The following is a 17537-nucleotide window of genomic DNA, read 5'->3' on the forward strand; positions in this document are numbered from 1 at the left end:
CTATTAGTAGCCTATCTATTATCCTATAGGTTTATAAAGCCAGACCTGGTCCAAATATAACCTTTTTTTTAATTAAAATATGTTTTTATCTTAAAAGTTCTTCATAAAATGCTTAAATAGGCTTATTCTGAAGGCTGCTATTTTTCAAAATATATTTTGTCATAAGTGAAGAAATGAAACTAAAGGGAAAATATAGTTAGTTTATCAAAAAAAGAAGAAGAAGAAGATAACCGAATTGTAGGAAAACAGATGACTGCTCGGCAGATAAAAATGTGAAGGCAAAAAAAGGTGAATCACACTAATTTGTTAAAACAGGAAGGTAACTGGATGCTGTGATTTTACACTGTTGTTGTGAAAACCGACACAAAACAGAACAAAGTTTTGACTGAAATAATGTGCCACCAGCTCCACAAAATGCACGCGATACAGGCAAACTTATAACCTGATAAAAACTTTATTTTATGTTATCTTCTCAGTAATACATGCATGCAGTGCCAGCACTCAAATACAGTCGGATCCTTTTAAGCTTTAAAGTCCCTCCCAGAAGGTACTTTGTCAACATCCAGTAATTAGCTTAGTGTTCAATCCATTTCCTGCTAACAACCACAATAACTACAAAAAAACAAGTCTTTAGAGTGTGCCACCACAGTAGCGCCGGGCCATAATAACCTTTCACCATGAGCAGAAGTGCATTTGAAATATTAATGTAGAGCCTTTCAAAGTTAGCCCAGGATAAGCACATGGAAATAGCTCCGGCTGCAATGATACAGAGCGAGACATCTGAACTCAGAAACCTTCGTTCCAGATACCAAAGTCAGCCGACGCGCAAGACGAAACGAGAAAACATAGGGAAGAAATGCCGTGGCTTTGCTTCGCATGGAAGAGGAGGAGATCAGTTGAGTGGGTTTATGTTTTGGGACTCCAGGGAAATCAGGTGGCCACGCACTCGGGGTCGCGGCGGGGGGTCGGCGTGTGTCGCCCGGCAGAGTTCAAAGATCGCGGCCTTCCATTGTGTCGGGGTCAAACGGCAGCTCTCGTCATCGCTGAGAGCGCACGAGGAGAGAGGGCCAAGAGGCACTGCTGAGATTCACCTTTCACCCTTGAAAACATGCAGCGTTTGACAGTCCAGGCTTGGGTACGCCCAGCATCCAGAGCTGAAGACAGGATAGACTAAACAGGAATAATAATAACTCCCAGACTCTGCTGGGCGGATATGAGTACACACACCATGAAAGATCAGAGGAAGACTACAGAGGGAAGATTTTCTCCACTCCTATGACTCAGAGTGTACACTTTGAAAACAGGTTATTAATGTTGCGATGGAGGAATATCGTGATAGGAGACGCATCGGCCGTAGAGGAAGAGAGGCGCAGACATGGCTGCTGCGCAGTCCTGGGGAAGGCAAAAAAAAAAAAAGCATTGTGAAACGCGTAGGGGAAAAAAAAAAAGGCTATTAGTGTTGTCAGTTACTCCTGCAGGTTCATATCGCTCAGTATTCAAACCCACAGGTCTCCCTTGAACTGCTTTATTGAACAGTAGATTTTCAAACAGAAAACAGTGGAGAAGTGAGGTAGCCTAGCAACATTGAAGCCACGGTGAATGACTGCGTGTGCCCACTGCGAAGGAGCCAGGCAGCTGAAATGACAGCGCAGAGCAACCCCAGAGAGAGTGGGATGTGCTGGCCACCGTGACAAATACAAATACGGCGGCTGTTTGCGGCGGTATGCGGCAGACATACGTACGCTGTCTACAGGCGTCCTACCCCCCTCCCCTCTCCCGAGTTACAAATTGAATAACGTCGTTTTCTTTACACCGACTGTCATTCCTCACGTTAACAGCAGCGCGAGTGACCCTGTATTGTTTTCCGTTGTTCCCTGTTTTCATGGGGTCTTAAATAAAAGATTTCCGGAATGAAACAGAGAAAATTCCCAGGCGCTGAGGGGAAAGAGTATCAGCGGTGTTGGATGCCTCCAGGCTGCCAGGCTCCTCCGAGGGGGCCTCGGTCTGAATGATCCAGACCGCCACATTTATTGGCACAGACCCAAGAAAGAAGAGACTCAGTGGCCATGGTAGTATGGAAATATGCTCATTTGATCAATAACAGTCAATTTCTCCTGAGAGCCGCAAAGCCCGGCATCTTTTTAAGAGTATGAAAAGGAATAAAAAGGTCTGATGGAAAATACATCAAGTCTCTCTCCATTTTGAGATTAATTACCGTTCGCTCGCAGTTTTCTGCGACGGCGGCTGCACGCGTATAAACAGGAGAAAAGTGCCGCAGCTAATTATCTCGATAGGTGGCCATTTTGTTGCACAGCAATCGCGAGGGAGCCGTAAGATTATTACTGTAGAACTGCTCAAACACTGGCAGGCTACAAATGAGCTCAAAGCAAGTGAACATCGACCTGAGACCGGAATCAGGTAATGACACACTTCAACGTCTCTTGACAAAATGGCCTCACTTAGAGCAGCCAGCAGTTATAGAATAAAATATGAGGGTTTTTTGTTTTTTATGTTTGTTTGTTTTTTCATTTTGACAATAAATATATTTCCTTTTATTTGTCTTGATGATTACTTTGTACTATGTGACTCAGCAAAGAAAGTTGGATTAAAAAGCAATTTTAAAACAACCAAATCATATTGTTTGTTTTTGAGGTTATAAAAAGAAGATAATCATTTGAAAATAATTGTAAATACTTTATCTGTGAAGGGCTCAATCCTAAACACACCCTAAATAACTCCAACAGGCTGCAAGGAAGTTTACTCCAGGGAGTATTTAATGTGAAACCGTAAACTATACAGAAAAGTTTCAATGCTGACTTTAGCTTAGCATTAGCAGCTTATAGCTCAAAACAAGAACAATTATTATTTTAAACATCTCCGAAACCCTCATTATACATCTCGTAAGGGGTGTAAACATAGTTGTTAATGACGCACATAAAACATAAAAAAGTTCAGAATGTGAAGTTTGAAGCTGTTTTATTTTAATATGTACCAGTAGCTGTGAGCTGTTATGCTGCTGATTTCACAAGTTTCACACACAAAAAAATAGCGCAGAGTGAAAAGTCTTCACAGTTTTTACAAAACACAAACCTGATTTTTTTTTTTTTGTGTGCCAAAAAAAAATAAAGTGCAATCTGAATCTTACCTCCCGCCGGATTTCTCCTCACACTGATGTCGGAAGAAGTTTGTTGCTCCTCAAAAGTCGGGATTTCTGAAACCTTGTTTTCGAGTTTCATGCTAATGCTCCTTCCCTGGCCATATACTTTTCCCAGCTGCAACATATTTCCAAAGTTACAAGCGTTGTTATGAACGTGTCGTCTTCAGTCCTCCAGTTTTTACTCACCGAAACAGTGCAACGCCTAGTGGACAACTTTGGAACTGCATACATGAAATTGTACTCAATACTTGTTCGTGTTGTGGTTTTACATAATTATTGAAAACATTTTTTTTTTTTTTTATACAACAAAAGTGAAATTGCTCATATTTCTTTATGAAATATAATAAGTATGGAGCTCTTTATGGAAAGAATTCCTCTGAAATGACTAATGACTGTTTGTGGCTCCACTCTTCACGGCTTTTTTTTTACTCTGCTTGCTTAATGAGCGCATTGACGCTCCCTTTCATGTGTTCATATCAAAGTCAAGCCCTTAATTGTTGTGATAGGCATATTTTTTTCTTTTATTATTCAACTTTTTTCCTCATCTCATCCAAGCCGCGATGATTTAACCTACAGAGCAGTGACAGTTCCGCTGGAACAAGTGCATAATTATACATTTAAGTGTTGTACTTAATGTGCTCATTTTCAGGCTGTCAAGGTCATTTTCTGGAGTGCCATTAGTGAAGAGAGAGGCCCTCCTTACCTGGGAATATGGCAGCTGCTTAATGCCCAGTGCTCAAGAGGAGCATGCCATGGTACACTAGTGCACCCCGATGCAGACGCAGATATTTATTTCATAAATTCGTCTCACTGAAGTAAGAAGTGTGTGATGTCCTCGCTCCTAATGTGTTTACGATACAGCACCGAAGGGCCCGCGTTGATCTGGCGATCGACGCAGAGGGGTAATGACTCTTGTGCGTCTGCAGAGAGGGTTAAAGTGGTGGGGAGTGGAGAGCGGGAGGAGCTGACACTGTGAACCCCTGATGGCCTTTCTGCTGGGTCGCCATGGCAACATCTAGCCCAGTCGTTAATGAGGCACAAGTGAGCTGTTAACTGAATACTGATTTGGGTTTGACATCAGCCCTGATTCATATCTGTCAGGAAGGTGTTGATGAAATATGCACCCTGAGTTTGTTTTATAGCCACACATTCAAAACAACAACAAAAAAAAGACTGCCTCGGTCGTTTATGCAGGGAATGAAAAAAAAAAAAAGTATGTTAATCACGATTTCCGGGTAATTACATGGGTCAACACACTATACATTAACACAAATGGTTGCATAAAGCAAAAACGAAAAAACAAAACAAAACATTGGGCTTGCTAGCTGCAGTCCTGGAATGTAAATAGCAGAAACATGAAGATGGATTTCTTCACACACCATATGTATAATGATGTATTTGAATCCCGCTCTGTACGCTACGATTCAGAAATGCCTACTGGCGAAGAAAAAGCAGGCGTAAATGCCCTCTCTGTGTATCACTCATATGAAATGAAGTGAAAGCAAATCCCTGACTGAGCATGTGCCCTTCACATGTTCCTCTGCGTATGAATAATTTATTAAGGTGCTGGGCACAATGGTTTGCTACAGGGGTGAGAGGAGCATCCGCGACTGGCACAGTAATGACGGCGCCTGGGCTCATCGCAGAACGCCGCTCTCTGATTGGCGACCCGACACAAGTGGCAGAGGTTAGAAATGCGTGGCTATGAGAGCGGGTTTTTCTTTTTCTTTTTTTTTTTTCTCCTTTTTTTTTTTACAGTTTTTGTAGGGCTGCTTCTCTGAATCCAAATTAACCAGCAGCTCCCAAAATTACTCCCTCTACCTGCCAGTGCATTGCCGCGTCTCACGCTGTAAATGATTAGCGCATTAACAGCATAGTGAGGGGACTAACTTACTGCTCCAGACCCCTTGTTAAAGCAGGGAAAAGCATGGCTGTGAGGTATAATTCATTGCAGTGGCAGCTAATGAGTGGATGCTACACTGGGAAGGTGACAGTAATAAGCACAGACTTTACACCATCTTAACACAGGTTCTGTATTTCATTAGTATTGCACAAGGTGAGGAGTCGCGATGAGGCGCGGGTTGTTAGAGAAGTATTTATCCGTCATGTGATGCTGAGTTGGCACATTTGAACTGACAGATCCTCGCTCTTTACAGCCGAGGAGGAATTGAGTGTATCTGAAGTTTCTGGCCTGGTAAAGCTTGATGTCTCTATAACAGAATGTGACAGCAGATGAAGCCAGCAATCAGTTAGAATTCTGGCAACTTGGAGATGCACTTCTAAATGTACTCAGATTGCTGCAAAATGCTTTGCTGATCTCATGTGAACCCTTGTTACCCCGGCGTCAACTCTGCAAATCTTTTTTTTAAAGTATGAAATTTACATTTTACTCGCAGTATTAGCAATATTACCTTTTTGCAGAGCCTATTGTATGGCCTTGTGTTTCTCTTAACTTAGCTCGGTTTATTTTGTCTTATTGTTTCTTAGTTTTATCATATCTTACCTTAATTTATTCACATTTTAGCTCACCTTCGTTTTAGCTTAGGTTAGCTTAGTGTGATCATATATGTAGTTTTAGCTTGTCCACTTTCCTTCACCTGTATTTTCCAGTAAACAGAAAATACAGACCAGAAAGAACTTTATAATGGGTGAGAGAATTATTACACTATAATACTAAAACTGTTTCCACTTAAAATCATACGCCTGTCAATTTGTTGACTTATCAATTGCAAGTATTTATTTATTTTCTCACACAGGTAAATAATGTTGTGTGTGTGCCCAAAGGGCGTCCTGCTGCTGGCCTGTCATCTCCAGACTCCTAGAGTCTTGTAAATACACGAGCTCCTTCGACAGGCCTGATTACTCTATTAACTGCGTTGTATGTTTCTCCTCAGCCGGTAGACCAGGTACTTTTTCCAATGATGGCTCATGGGGAGAAACAAAATAACTGCACCATTGAGGAGCCAATGTGGCATAAATAACAAACTGGAGAATCCAGTGCCCACATGCAAAAATGATGCATTGAAGTAGGAATTGGAGTAAAAGACAGTAAAGCTTTGACTTTAATTGTGATGCAAAGACTAGCACCTTGAGGAAAACATGGCTTTGTTCATTTTAATTGCTTTTAAAGCCAGATGTGGAGGGAATTTTCAAAGAGGAAGCATAGATACTCAGTAACAGACTCATAATAGCCTAATATTTGACTTAACTGCAGAACACGGCAATTATCAAGAAAGCTGTCTGTCCTGAGTTTTATTAGGCTTTTTCATGCTGGAAAACTGCTGTAAACTGAAAAACTCCCATCGCACAAAAAAAAAAAAAAAAAATCAGACGAACGAACTCTTTCTGCCGACTAATTTATTAACTGATGTAATATTTTCCTCTTTCACTCACTGAGTATTTACTCAAAGTGTTTGGAGCTCTCTGGAGAGGCCTGGCTCCCACTTTGAAAACCTCTAAATGAGACCCCCGGTGTCGGTGCAGCAGAGCTGCGCTCAGGGGACACATGTTGAATGTGGCTCAATTTTTGCTGCAAGGTCATTTCAGAAAGTCGCACAAGAAGCTAAAATGTGAGCAAATGCCCATTACTGGTGGATTGCTTTGAAGGTGGAATAGCATATTTGGGCTGTTTACCTGATGATTTTTCTTGCTCGAATGGCCGAAACCTGCACTTTAAGATGTGATTTTGGGCTTTAATGCTGTTGTTTTTTTCCACACTTCATACTCAGTGACTTGGTACTAAAATGATACTTGCTGCATCTTGCTGCTTTAATTAGTAGAGTAGTCATTGAGTAGTCAATGCTATGGCAAATGTTTAACCTTCTTAGTAAGATATTGTTCCATAATGCAGATTTTTTTACTGAATACATAGCATCATAAGTAAGTTTGCATGCAACTTTCACCGACTCTGGTCTGCACGTCACCTCTTTTGCTATATTATTTATTAAAAATGGCTGCATATTCGACCCCTGGCACATGTAGATGGCCCTTTATAAACTTGTGAGTCATCAGAATTTTATTAAAGAGAAGCTTCACACCAAAAAACCAAAACAAGGTAACCAAAAAGCAGATGAATTGGAGAACGATCAGGTCACTTCTTTAGCCACGCAGTGGTAGTGAACACATGAACTCCAAATCCACACAGAACTTTGCCTCATATGAATGAAGGAAAGCCAAACACTGTATCGGGGCTGATGTTAAGTGAACATGCAGTGTGTGGTCATTTGCATTTGGTTTACTTGAGGAAACGGCAGACATACCAAACTTGTCCACCATTCGCTTCAACCCCCTCCCCTGTGGTTTTTGTTCATCCACTCTCTCTCCACTGGAGGCCCGGGGTCTCCAAACACACACAGACACAACATGCACACATGTAGACACGCACAACTCCACTTTTGGCCCAGATTTTTCCTCCTCACTCACTCGCTATCTGCGGGGTGTTTGAACACCAGTGTGGAGTGGTCCAAATGATAATTGCTTCTGAAAGGTTGATTTGTGGCTGTATCAGAGGGGGGAACTGTCCTCTCAGTGTAGAGTGAGATTAGCCGTGGATCTTCGGGATTTATCACTCGAGGCGTGAGGATTAGCACGACGATGAAGTCGAGAACAGAATCACTGGCGACCACATCATTTTAAAGAAATAAGAGGAGCTTATATCAGCTCAAGCCATTATCAGAAGAAGAAAAAAGAAAGTTAATCAGCTTTTTTTTTTCTTTTTTTTTTTTTTAAAGCTAATTACTCTTTATGAGGATTAGATTACAAAAAAAGTCTGTCAAGTAATATCTGGTCTTGGACAGATAAAATAATAAAAAAGAAGGTTTATTTCTTTATCCCAGCGATGTCTGTTTGGATATATGATAAATAACTTCTTTTTTTTGCCTTGAAGAGTCAAAACACTGATTTTAATGGTATTTTTGAGTACTGGCTGTAATTAAATCACAACTCCATCTTGTCGGGAGAAATCACACCTGAGTAATTCAGGTAGAGAATTAAATGAGATCAGCTCCCTAATGGGTGCAGCTAGAGGCAAGACTGGAGTTCTCCAGGGCCCGCTCTCTCACACACAATGCAAACTAAATGTATGGGTAATAGGTTTAGCTGGCTGGATATGCTGCTATTACAGGTTTATCTTTGATGGAAAGCACGTTTTATGGCCTTAAACAAGGCCAGACAAAGAAAGAAGCATAACCCAGATATCTGTAAATACGATTCTCTGCATTTTAAAGCCTTAAAGGAGCGTGTCTTGAAAAGCTCCCATCATTAATCATTAACAGGAAGTCTGCATTTTGCCCCCCCCCCCCTCCTCTCCCCCATCTGGTTGAAAATGGATTTACTGCCTAATTTCATACTTGCGTTCATGTTCATTCTGCGTATTTATTTTCTCTAAAAACAGAAAGTGTCTGTTTTATTTTCCCTGTTGGTGATTTGAATGGTAATGTTTTGCTCGACAGGCAAAGAGGGCTGCGGCAGATCAGCCGACAAGAAAATCCAAACGCTAACCCAGATAATTTAAGGAGACTGACCCTGCTGCTACAAGTGCCAGCGAGCATGATTTGTGTCATGGCTGCAGCTTAAAGCTAAACTGTGACAAATTGGATGCGAAAATGAAGTTGTCACTGAGCCACAGGGGTCCATTTTGCACTTTTGGGTTGAGCCACATTGTCTGTCAAAGAGTCCGACCGACGTATAGCGATATGTATGCATCGTGGTGCCAAGAAATTAAGAAGGAAGGCGCAGCGCGATGGCTTTTGTCACACGTGTGCGCTAGCGTGGTGAAAACTGTGGAATGATTGGAGAAAATGACCTGCCAATACCAAGTGCAAGTAGGTATTATTACTGGGAATGATCTGTCAATAGGATTCCATCTCGTGACTCCTGTGAGTCCAAATGACTTGAGTGTGTTGGCCACCTCTCAGCGATAACTCCTGCCTAATTGACAGGACCCACGCCGCCTCCTGGGGCACGAGCGGGCTGACAGAGCGAGAATGGAGATTAAGGAAGGAAGTGAACGAAGGTGAGGTGAGGGAATGAGGTGCGCACGTGTGCTCGGAGGGATGTTTTGGGGGTGGGGGAGGGGGGGCTTGCGATGGATGAGGAGACAGAGAGGCGATGCGCAAGGGATCCCTGGTCAACTAGCTGCAAGAGCCGAAGCACTGTCACTTTCTCGGCTCGCCGTGCCCGCCGGCCCTGACAGCAATCCATTTGAGGGCCTCCTGGTGCTAACAGAGTGCTAAAACCCAATCAAAATGGCTCGGAGGAAAAAGGCGAGACGCCCGGGCCCAGCCGGCTTCCACTTGTGTGAGCAATTCACCTCTGACTGACCCGCTCAGGCATCTTAAATAAGCCATGCGCATCGTGAACAGCAGAAAAGTCCCACTCGGGGGGCCTGAAGACAGCCATGTGTCTGTAAGAGCCGGAGAGTGCTTTTTGAAATCAAAGAAGAGTCCATGTTTACCCTCACCAAGGTCAAAAGAAGCTGTTTAAAGAATTGTGGAAAGAAATTCTGGACACAACTTAATATTTTCAGTCCGCTAATTCATTTTTTTTTTTTTTTATTCCTCCGTTGTGTGTCCTGCCTAAGACCTCTGCCTGACATTACTAAAAGCACTGCAATGTGGCTTATTGTTGCTCCTGAATCACTTTGACTCAATATCAGGTCATCAATGTCAAATCCTATTGAGATCTAAAATAATAATAATAATTAAACCACCAATAAAAAGCAAGACGAGTTGCGAATACTGAAGAAGTACTCTACAACAGAGCAGGTCCTGCCTCTTTAATCCCACGTGGAAAGGTCAATGTAAGCGCATTGCTCAAGTGTTACTTACTTGTGACAGGATTGCCACTTAGGCACTTAGGCAAATTAAAAGAACAATACTTTCAATTTATGGCTTTTTATAGCTCTTTATCCAGGATGATTAATAGAGGACTGGCAAGCCGATTAAAATAAAGGCCTCCAGGTTTCTTTTTTCCATTACTGTAGTCAGTGAAAAGATTGATTTCATTATTTACGCTCAGTCATGACAGAAAATAGTTGCTTGCCGATGTTGGGCGAGAGACCAGAGCCTGACACATTTCAGTAAAATCTTGTGTACCAGATGCAGAAAAGATTTTTTTTTTTTCCCCTCCTCCTAACAGGATTACGACGTCGCACAAAAATCAATACGTAGCTGCAGCACGGCTGCGGTTGACGCCACCTCAACAGATCAGAGGAAGTTAGCCAATGAAAGCATAATGAAATGGCATCTGTTGGTGCGGAGTTGGACGGCGGCCACTGGCATCCCGGTTTGCTTTGGTTTTCCTAACTCCCCTTGAAATGTTTGGTGAGAATGTAATTAGCTAGCACTGGGCAGCCACAACCTCATTTGAGGCATGCTTCACTGTTTTTGTTTTGTTTTTTTTTTTGTTTTTTTTTCTTTCCCTCTCCTCCTTCCCCTGTGTGTTACTGCACACAGCATTAACTCTGACAAAATGGTAATTAATATTTCCCCTCCATTGTTGAACAGGAGAGGGGACGTGAGTGCGCCGGTGCCAAGAACCAAAGAAGGACACTGCCAGGCTGGCCATCTTGCCAGCTTTTTATTTTTACAGGGAGAAAGTGTTTTTCAATAAGCCAACTGAGTGGTGTTTTTAAAAAAAAAAAAAGAAAAGAAAGAAATGACATGCGTTTGTGCTCAGCGTGGCCCAACTCTTCTTAAAAGTCCACGTTGGCCAATAGATGGAAGTTTGTTTCCACAGGCAAGTGATCAAAGACTTTGCTTATTTAATGCTTTATTTTTAGGCTGTGGGGGATGTGGGCCGGAACGCCAAAGAACCAGTACAATCAGATGGTGTATGAAAATGGAGAACCCTGCTGGCAAGGAGGTTCGCGCAGTACTACAGTGAGTATTGAACAAACATATACAGTAAACACATTCAGTATGTATGATGTGACAGCAGAAACGACATTGTGTACCCTTGCCAATTCTTTTAATTAGCTTTGATCAATATCTTCTTAAGACTGGTTTAGTTGCTTGTTGTTGTAACGATGGGGAAAATGTATGTGCAATACTTAAGGGCTGTTCGACATTTAAAGAGTTGTCAGTGAAATGACCAGCAAGTGTCGTAACACACACGGGCTCCAAATTCATTTTAAAATTGGCCTTTGGTGGGGTGAACGTGGCCGAGCCTCGTAACGCTCACATGATCTCCACTGTTTCTGGACAGATCGACATCATCACCTCCCCCTATCCCCGGCCTTGAGTGTGCATCTGCAAAACCCCCTCCTGTCCACCTCCAAGGCCGTTTACCCCCCCCCCCCCTCCGCTCCACCCCCCACAACCGTCCCACCCGCTGGTTTTTTCAGACTTGACGCAGTGGGCGGGAATCTGACCTTGGACTTCAAAGTGTCAGTCAAAAAGCAGCCTGCTGCACCAGACTATAATACACTTTTAAACTTAAACACTCATTTCTGTACATTGGTGGAAAAAAATATTTTCAGACACACATTTTAGAATGACTACGAGGCCTTCAGGCAATTTGCAAAATATTAAAGAAATCCTAAATTAAAGCTATTAAAAACTTAAACATGATTGGCTTCATTCAAATTTTGAGTATTGAGCCATTTTGGTACCAGTGAGCCACTTATGGAGGCCATGCTTTTTATTAAAATAATAGTTTTGTTAGTAAAGCCAACACATTTGAAAGTTCTTCAAAGACAAAAAATGGATAAAACAAGGAAGCTGATGCAGGAAACATGTCTGAAGTTACAGATTCTCAGCCAGGAAGGGTACAGCTGCCTCCAGATAGCCAGGAAGTGCAGATGCAGTCCTTCGGCAGCTGGATCTCCAGCATGTACAGTCCTTCCCGTCAAGCATGGTGGAGGCAGTATCGTGGTTTTGGGCTGGTGCTGTTGGCCATCTCACTGTCTGTGATGACACGGCATTGTGCCATTGTCAAAACCCACGTGCTCCCTTCTGCATGCACACTGTCAAAAAATGGATGTTTCAACAAAATAATGTCCTCTGCCACACATCCATTTTTCCACAAATATGTCATGCTGATATTTGACATCGTCTAAGATTTTAACTGTGTCCCAAAATGTTTGTTTGTTGTTTTTTTGGTTTGTTTGTTTATAATTTTGTCCACCACTATATCTGATTCAGTCCAGACCAATTTTCTGTTTTTCTCTCTTAACAAGAATAGTCCCAATTCTTTTTTCCCCCCCGTTCCGACTCATTCCAAACTACTGCAAAACTTTTAATGTGAACATTCAGGAAAAAGTGCTGAGTTTCATTTCTTGAGACTTAAGGAGGTGAAAAACAAAACCCCCAACATGATTCATGGTTAACAGATGCAATTAGTATAATGAAAATGGATGATATGCTGGGTTTATTAAGACAAAAGGCAAACTTGAGGTTTTGTGTTAACAAGGGTACAGAGGAAATTAGAAATAAATGCCTCTAAATGTACATGGAGAATGTTGACTGGGGGGGGGGAACCTGAAGAAAACTGGGCTTCTCTCTCCACATTAATCACACAGAGGAGGCTGTACGACTCTGTGAATGCTTTTCCCTGCAAAGAGAACTCAGTTAATCAGTTAAAGACTTTACGTCCTCAGTTTGTCCAAAACTAAACGACTGAAACCGACTTGCTTCTCCAGTCTTTTGTCAGTCCGCGTTGCCTAAAACATTGCTCACTTTGCTTTCCTTTGCTTCCGCTTCCCCCTGCTCCGCTGCAGCCTGCCAGCACAGCCCCGTCTTTCACTCACTTTTATGAGACCCATTTACATTTTTGTGTGTGAATTTGCTCAATTAAAAATGTAGCACATTTAATCATCTGATTTTCTTTGCCTGGCCCCCTCTTCAAATCAGAGCCCAATAAAAGTCCTTCACAAATGTATGTATTCATGCCATCCAGGGGCCCCCTTTGAAAAGATTAAATTGAATTCCTTTGATACGACCCCCTAACCGTGTGCAGACGGCATAAATGAAGTCTCGTCAGAAGTCGACGCTCATTATATTTGAAATGTTGAACCTCAGCTTTGGGTTGCGCTCTTTCATTCTGAAGTGAAGCACTCTTGAGTAGAGGAACCCGGGATGTAGTGTTTTACTGTTGGATATTGTGGTGCTCTAAATTCAAGCAGGGTGCAGTTTTTCTCACGAGCCAATGGGGAAGGAAGAACTCAACTGTTTCACTTATTGATTAAATAGCCGGACCGCCGCTGTTCTTCATGTGCCGTGTTTTTCTTTTTTTAGCCAAGGATAAAGTCACACCTGGGCTTTCTGAATTTGAAGATGATATCCTGAGCTACTTTTATGTGGATTTTGATATTCAGATAACCGTAGGTCTAAAAAGCTAAGTTGAGCCTTACTGATAGTTTTGTTCAAAATGAAACTGCTGAATATGACGTATTGATGCTGTAGCCATAACTTTCCTATACAAAAAAAACATGGTTTATATGGCTTCAAATCCATATAAATGATCAATTCAGCAAGTATTCCTTCATGAGGTCAAGATCCCACAAAACGGAGTTTATGCAAATAATCTTTGCTGATTCTCTTTTGTTGCTATTATTCTTCCCACAACTTTGACTTTGTGTGTGTGTGAGATCTGTATCCAACATGTCCAACTCCTTACTGCCATTCTTCTTTTTGTGGGGTCTCATCAATCCAGATTGAATTCAAGCAACCAACAAGAAAACATAATAATTCTTAGTTCTTGCAGATGTGTCTTTTCTGCACTCTGATACTGTCTCCATCAGGTAGTTCACCATCATTTGATTGCTCCTGTTTGAACGTGATGCAGTTAAGTGTGTTTTTCTAACTTTATCACCTGCAAAACATAGAGGAGGACACAGAGAGGTTGCAGATTCTTTGTAAATCAGTCTTTATTCAGAGGACCTGAAGAAAACAGCCGCAGTTAAGTTCAACAATCTTATTCAGCTCTTCATGGATGCCGTCCATCTTTTCTTTTGGTCTATATTAGCAGTGTAGTCCCGTTTATTCTGTCTGGGAATGAAGTACCATTGCTAAAAGGCTCCTACATGGGGTAAGAAATTCGATGCCAGATGATCAAAAGTTAGTGTGCAAAAGTTGGATGACAAATCAAAGACACTGGTTTAAGTATTTAGTACTTAAACTGGGTGTTGACCCACTAAATCTGCTGCAGTTTTCCTGTGCACTCACTTCCCAATGAAGTGGTTTGTTTACAGCCTGTGTGATCATGTTTTTGCCCCTTTTGAAAAGTTGGTGGCCAAATCTTCCTTTAACGGAATGAGCTTAACACGAAAGCTAAAGTTGCTCTGAATGTGTTGTCTTGAGTGCAATTGACAGAATGAGTGCTATTCTATATATTGGCACATGATCATGTTTAAGCCATGAGATGAGCTCTTCTGGCCAAAAACTGGCGGGAACTGTGAGCTGCTTCCATGTTTAAACATTGTGGAGTGATCAGGTTCAAGGCCACCTTGAGAGAAACTCACAGGCAAGATTCTGGCATTTTCCTCTCCTTTTCAGCTGCTTTCTTCTTGAGATACAAAACAGTGACCCCCCTGCAAGATTGTAAACACTGTTATTAGATGGGAGAGGATGTTCACATTGCAGTCTTTGAAGTTATTTAAGGTTTTATATCATAATGGTTTTTATGGATTTTTCGCTATCTCATACGTTTACAAATCGGCGAGTTGTTGAAACGATCCTCTTTACATGATTTGGTGGAAACTGTTATCGTTTTAGTGTCGGTTTGCTTCTGTTTGACATTCTTACCATAATAGTAGCATCGTGTCTGCTAAAACATGATCCAATTTTTACACATAAACTACAGATACCATCATAAGCAACAGAAGAGACCGTGAAGATCACACATATTTATTATTCTTAAAGGCAAAGTACTTAGTGTTTTATTCTATGTGAGTATTGTTAGAGGATCAGTTACTGCTTGTCTGTGTACCCTGTACGATAAGCCAATAGCTTGGGTTAACTGAGGCGAGGGAATAGTTTTATTTTAGTGGTTGGCTTCAATTTTGAGCCCCACAAGTGTAGTTTACTCACAGTTTTCAGGCCGCTCAAAAAGAGGACTGCCAGACCACAGACAAGCACAAGCAGTAAAACAACATTGTCTCGCCGCGCCGCACACACACCCACCTAATATCTCGGCGCAATAAGACACTAAGTGACATAACAAAAGCGTCTATTTTTAATCCGAAAATCGGGACAAAACCAAATCACCAGTTGTGCTGCCCGAAACTCGAGCACAATAATACCTGTCAGCCCCCCCCCCCTGCCCCGTCGCCTCTCCAGGTGCTTTTGTTCGCCGGCGGGATCGTCTGCTTCAGGGTGCTGTATGATGTGCTCGGTTGCTATGGAAACCACCTCGAAGTAAAATAAGTTGTTTTCCCATCCACTCTCCTGCAGGTGTGTGTGGGGGGGGGGGGGGGGGCGTCAAAGTCACCTATTAAAGTCGTGACAGCGGTAATCACATCCCCGCCTGTCCTGTTCATGACAGCGGCGACGTCCCATTATTCCACCCTGTCCCATCGTCACGGCAACACTTTGTACACATCCTGGTTGTATTACAGGAAAACTTTTGCAGTTTATTTCAGAAAGGACCTGAATACATGCCAGAGGTAGAAACTCGCTCCATGTCTTCTGCATAATTTTGTCATTTGTAGGTTGTAACCTGAAAGTTCTGAACTGTTTGGGGAAATCTCTCCGAAAAGAGGGCGGACAGCTTCCGCCAGCGCCCCTCGCGAGACAAAACTCTTAACTCAGGCTAACGGTGTCTCTTCTCCACCTCAACTTTTCTTTCCTGTGCATTTCTAGGTCACTCTGACATGCGGAACGGAGACAGCCTTGCGATCGGTGAAGGAGCCCAGCAAATGCCAGTACATCATGGACTTCCAGACTCCCGTGGCCTGTCAGCCGGTGCTAAAGCAGCGGGGTATACACAGCGAACTGTAACCCCGGCAGCCTAGAATAACTTGAACCCCACCCTTCCCTCGGCGAGCCCGCGGTGACAGGTCGGGGTCCTGAGGGTCCGCTCTGACATCTGTGTTGTCAGAACATATATACTTCCAAGTGAGTCTGGCTAAGGTTAGAACTGAGCCTGGCTGACGTCGCTCCCGGACTTCCCGTCGATTGTTACAGTGCTGCTTCATTTCTCTAAATGTATCAAAAGAGCATCTCTCCAGTGAGCACAAGTATTATCAACATATTCCTTAGACGTACCTATGACACTTAAGACTGTGTATAGTTGAATGACTGAAGTGAAACTAGACCGGTTGTAGGGTCTGGTGACGTTTCTCACCAATGTAAAAGCTGTAAGTGCTTATTTCTTCCACTTCAGCACAGTGGTAGTTATAGCTTTGCTGGTATTGTGAGCAAATACCATAACATTACTGGTAAGAACTGCATGTTTTGCAAAATTGTGATTTAGTTTAGCATGGCGCTTTGTTTATCAACACATCAGTGAGCCCCAGTAGGACTAGAATAAACTTTAGTGGCGGCTCCTTCAACTCCATCTGGTCCTGTCCGACGATTGACGGCAGGTTGTTTGGCGATTACGTTCATTCGTTCTATCTATGTCACCTGTAACACAAGTCAAACCCAAAGCATAATATCAAAAGAAAACAATTATAACCACTCCTAGATATTTATTTTCTCTATAAAGCACATCTATACTGGCGTTTCTGTCGATATCTAAGATTGTTGAAAGCTTGCAGCAAATGCTTCCACTTAAGACTTTTAGCTTCTCTTGCTTTTCTTTTAATACCGCGCTCAGACAGTTGGCAGGAAACCAATAAGTGTTGTCAGTTTACACATTGAGACGTAAAGCAATATTACCTTTTGTTTGGAGTGACATTGTTTTTAGCCGCCCGATGAGCGAAACTCCAGTATGTTTTGATCTGGAAGAAACTTTTTAATGGCTTTAACAGGAAACAAAAAACATTTTCTGACGTATGTATGTTGGTTTGAAGTCTGAAAACAGTATATTTGAAAGATGCAATAAACCTACAAGAGATGCCGTTGTGACATCATATAATCCAGTGCTAAGCTATTAATACCATTCACATCGTGCTACAGCTTCACTACAACAAACTAGATTTGACCAAAAGGTGTGTAGATCCACGGTTGAGATTTAAGTACCAGCAGATGTTCAGTTTTCTAAAATAAGCTTCAGTGTGCAGCTGTTTTTGGAAAGTATGCAACATCTTTTATGAAATAAATGTATATTTGTGACAACTTACACCAGATTCACGTCTTCACTTTATGACCTTCACGATGGAGTCACAATCCCGGCGTAAATAAGTTTGAGCAGTGGAGCCGCTGTATGAATCAACTGCTTATTACCTTGATTGAAATGTTTTATTTGCTCAACAAGCAGAAAGACAACGTTGTGAAAG

The 17537-nt window shown here is 42.2% G+C and overlaps 1 protein-coding gene across 1 annotated transcript in view; it reads left to right on the top strand.

The window, feature by feature from the left end:
- LOC308147342 (glucosidase 2 subunit beta-like) overlaps window positions 1–17293 on the top strand; it is a 138852-nt gene extending 121559 nt beyond the window's left edge. The window contains exons 14-15 of the mRNA XM_080519452.1: window positions 10938–11037; window positions 15958–17293. Of these exons, the coding sequence (XP_080375578.1) occupies window positions 10938–11037; window positions 15958–16095 (238 nt within the window). The 3' untranslated portion in view covers window positions 16096–17293. The remainder of the gene's footprint in view (window positions 1–10937; window positions 11038–15957) is intronic.
- Window positions 17294–17537: the final 244 nt, after the last annotated feature.

The sequence above is a fragment of the Blennius ocellaris genome (assembly GCF_963422515.1).
Source record: "Blennius ocellaris genome assembly, chromosome: 23".
Lineage (NCBI taxonomy): Eukaryota > Metazoa > Chordata > Actinopteri > Blenniiformes > Blenniidae > Blennius > Blennius ocellaris.